The sequence below is a fragment of the Eurytemora carolleeae genome, unplaced genomic scaffold (genome assembly GCF_000591075.1).
Source record: "Eurytemora carolleeae unplaced genomic scaffold, Eaff_2.0 scaffold676, whole genome shotgun sequence".
Taxonomy (NCBI): Eukaryota; Metazoa; Arthropoda; class Copepoda; order Calanoida; family Temoridae; genus Eurytemora; species Eurytemora carolleeae.
This window is the reverse complement of record NW_019396918.1, coordinates 275,834-278,931: the sequence shown is the minus strand read 5'-3', so window position 1 is coordinate 278,931 and position 3,098 is coordinate 275,834. Positions and strand designations below refer to the sequence as shown.

General features: G+C 36.4%; 1 protein-coding gene across 1 annotated transcript in view; it reads left to right on the top strand.

Annotated features, from left to right (window-relative positions):
• Window positions 1-21: 21 nt before the first annotated feature.
• The window catches only part of LOC111710086 (dynein heavy chain), a 5,492-nt gene continuing 2,415 nt past the window's right edge, over window positions 22-3,098 (top strand). Inside the window, exons 1-2 of the mRNA XM_023484110.1 lie at window positions 22-58; window positions 412-1,253. Of these exons, the coding sequence (XP_023339878.1) occupies window positions 22-58; window positions 412-1,253 (879 nt within the window). The remainder of the gene's footprint in view (window positions 59-411; window positions 1,254-3,098) is intronic.

The following is a 3,098-nucleotide window of genomic DNA, read 5'->3' as shown; positions in this document are numbered from 1 at the left end:
AATATTAAAGGTATAGAGTATATGTATTCTTTGGATATATGGATATCAAATATTAAAGGTATAGAGTATATGTATTCTTTGGATATATGGATATCAAATATTAAAGGTATAGAGTATATGTATTCTTCGGATATATGGATATCAAATATTAAAGGTATATATAGAGTATATGTATTCTTCGGATATATGGATATAAAATATTAGAAGTTACAATATTCAAGGGATTCACTAATTATAGAGTTAGAATATATCTGTCATAAATCTTGGCCACTTTTCTACCCATCTTAGCTGTAAATATCCTCGAATTGAAATCAAGAAAACCCCGAGGAAATACAAATATTGTTTGCAGGATCGGGTTCTAATCTGCAAGCACAGCAGGATATTTTGAAACAAGCGTATCTTCCACACCAGGGAATCTGCAAGCACAGCAGGATATTTTGAAACAAGCGTATCTTCCACACCAGGGAACCAGTCTAGCACTTCATCAGGTAGATTATCTTCCACACCAGGGAACCAGTCTAGCACTTCATCAGGTAGATTATCTTCCACACCAGGGAACCAGTCTAGCACTTCATCAGGTAGATTATCTTCCACACCAGGGAACCAGTCTAGCACTTCATCAGGTAGATTATCTTCCACACCAGGGAACCAGTCTAGCACTTCATCAGGTAGATTATCTTCCACACCAGGGAACCAGTCTAGCACTTCATCAGGTAGATTATCTTCCACACCAGGGAACCAGTCTAGCACTTCATCAGGTAGATTATCTTCCACACCAGGGAACCAGTCTAGCACTTCATCAGGTAGATTATCTTCCACACCAGGGAACCAGTCTAGCACTTCATCAGGTAGATTATCTTCCACACCAGGGAACCAGTCTAGCACTTCATCAGGTAGATTATCTTCCACACCAGGGAACCAGTCTAGCACTTCATCAGGTAGATTATCTTCCACACCAGGGAACCAGTCTAGCACTTCATCAGGTAGATTATCTTCCACACCAGGGAACCAGTCTAGCACTTCATCAGGTAGATTATCTTCCACACCAGGGAACCAGTCTAGCACTTCATCAGGTAGATTATCTTCCACACCAGGGAACCAGTCTAGCACTTCATCAGGTAGATTATCTTCCACACCAGGGAACCAGTCTAGCACTTCATCAGGTAGATTATCTTCCACACCAGGGAACCAGTCTAGCACTTCATCAGGTAGATTATCTTCCACACCAGGGAACCAGTCTAGCACTTCATCAGGTAGATTATCTTCCACACCAGGGAACCAGTCTAGCACTTAATTATGTAGATTCAAAGGGATTGTTCACAAATAAACGATCTGTCAGGGCACACTGCCCCTGAAGCGATTTTGAAAAAGTTTTAACGACCAACTCCCTACTATTCTTTAAGATGAATAAAACGCATAGGAATACAAATCTGTATTCATCGGGCCCATTGGATATTACGGCCAAAGTAGCACTGGATCTGAATTAGGGAAACTTAAAGGAAGCCTACTTACTTATCATGTAAAAAATTCTTGAGTCTATTTTTGTTTGTGTAGTGTTTTTAAAACCCTATTTTACAATTAATTACACTAAATTATAGCAGCAACAATATTACGGAAAAACACTATTTGGCATGATAAATATTAATATATTTTAGGTAAAAGCTTTTTCTTCTGGTTTCATAAATAGAAATATTGAATTTTTAAAAATAAATTTAAATCAATTTTAAATTTTACGACTATTCTATAAGATTTGCCATTGTCGACAATATTAATCCATTTACATAGTTCTGCGAAATAAAAAAAATTGAACCGTTTGTTTGAATGTGATATCATTGATTAATTACTTTATCCAATACCGACATTCCAGGGCTTCCTTTTTTTAATCTTAAAAAAACGTCAAACCTAAGGAACACATCCGGATGTATTAACTTTAATAAAAAGACATTTAGAAATCAACAGTTTTATTGACAATGCTAATTGCATTCTCAACATATAAATACGAATAACCATTTTTATTTGGTGAATGTGTTCACTATTTTTTTTTATGTTAAGATGAAACTCACTTTTTCTGTCCATTCCATCAAATACTCTCGAACTACACATAAAAATTATTTTTGAAAGCCGGAAACGGGATTTTTGTGACCCAATGGAACTGTCATCTATGATACAATTTTTATATTATCGTCATTGAGAATTTTCCCCGGTTCTCGATTTTTTATTAAAAAAGTCGATCCACTAAAATGAACACCATTGATTGTTTTCTATTTCATTATAACTCGATGTCAAGAATAGTTCAAAAGGGGCCAAGAAATATTTAAAATTAACTAATTCCAATCGCTTACTTGTTTACAATCGCTGGCGTGACTTGAGTTTTGAAATAAATAGAAATATTTATTTAACGTATATTTAGCAATATTTTTACAGTTTACTTAAATATACAGTGAGAATCAGAAAACTGAGGAAAAGGAAGACGAAATGTATTTGATCATATTACAAAGTAAATAGTTTTATTTGTAGCTGTAAAATCCCTGATTTACATAATAACTAAAAGTCGCCTCTCTATTTCACAGTTTTCTGGTTCTCACTGTAGTAGTGATTATATTAATTATAGGATCTTCTCATGGTGTTGGATTGCTGAAGGGTTTAGGAGTAACTGGAGCAGGAACTGGAGGGAAGCTAGGTTGGTGGGAGACAGATCTGGACTCCTCCAGTGATACTTTAACTCCTCAACGTGTCCAACCAGATCCTGGAGTAGGAGTAGTCAACCCTGGAGTTAAACCTGGTCAAGCGGTTGCAAAACCTCTTCTACCCTTCAGTGTAACCCCTCCTAAACCTTCAGGTTAGTATTATTAATAGACTTACAACCCCCCCTCTCCCACCCCCAGCACCGACTCTACCAAACCTAAGATATCATACAAGGACAGGGTCTCCCACGTCATAATAGATATTCAAGCAAAAAAAAACTCAGAAACAGTCATTCACTGTCGTTACATTGATTTGACAAAATAATGCTTTGCACCATCGTAGGAAGCACAGTTTTTACGTGGTAGTTTGAAAATGGAGTTGAACCTTATCATGGGAGAAATTGGAATATATTG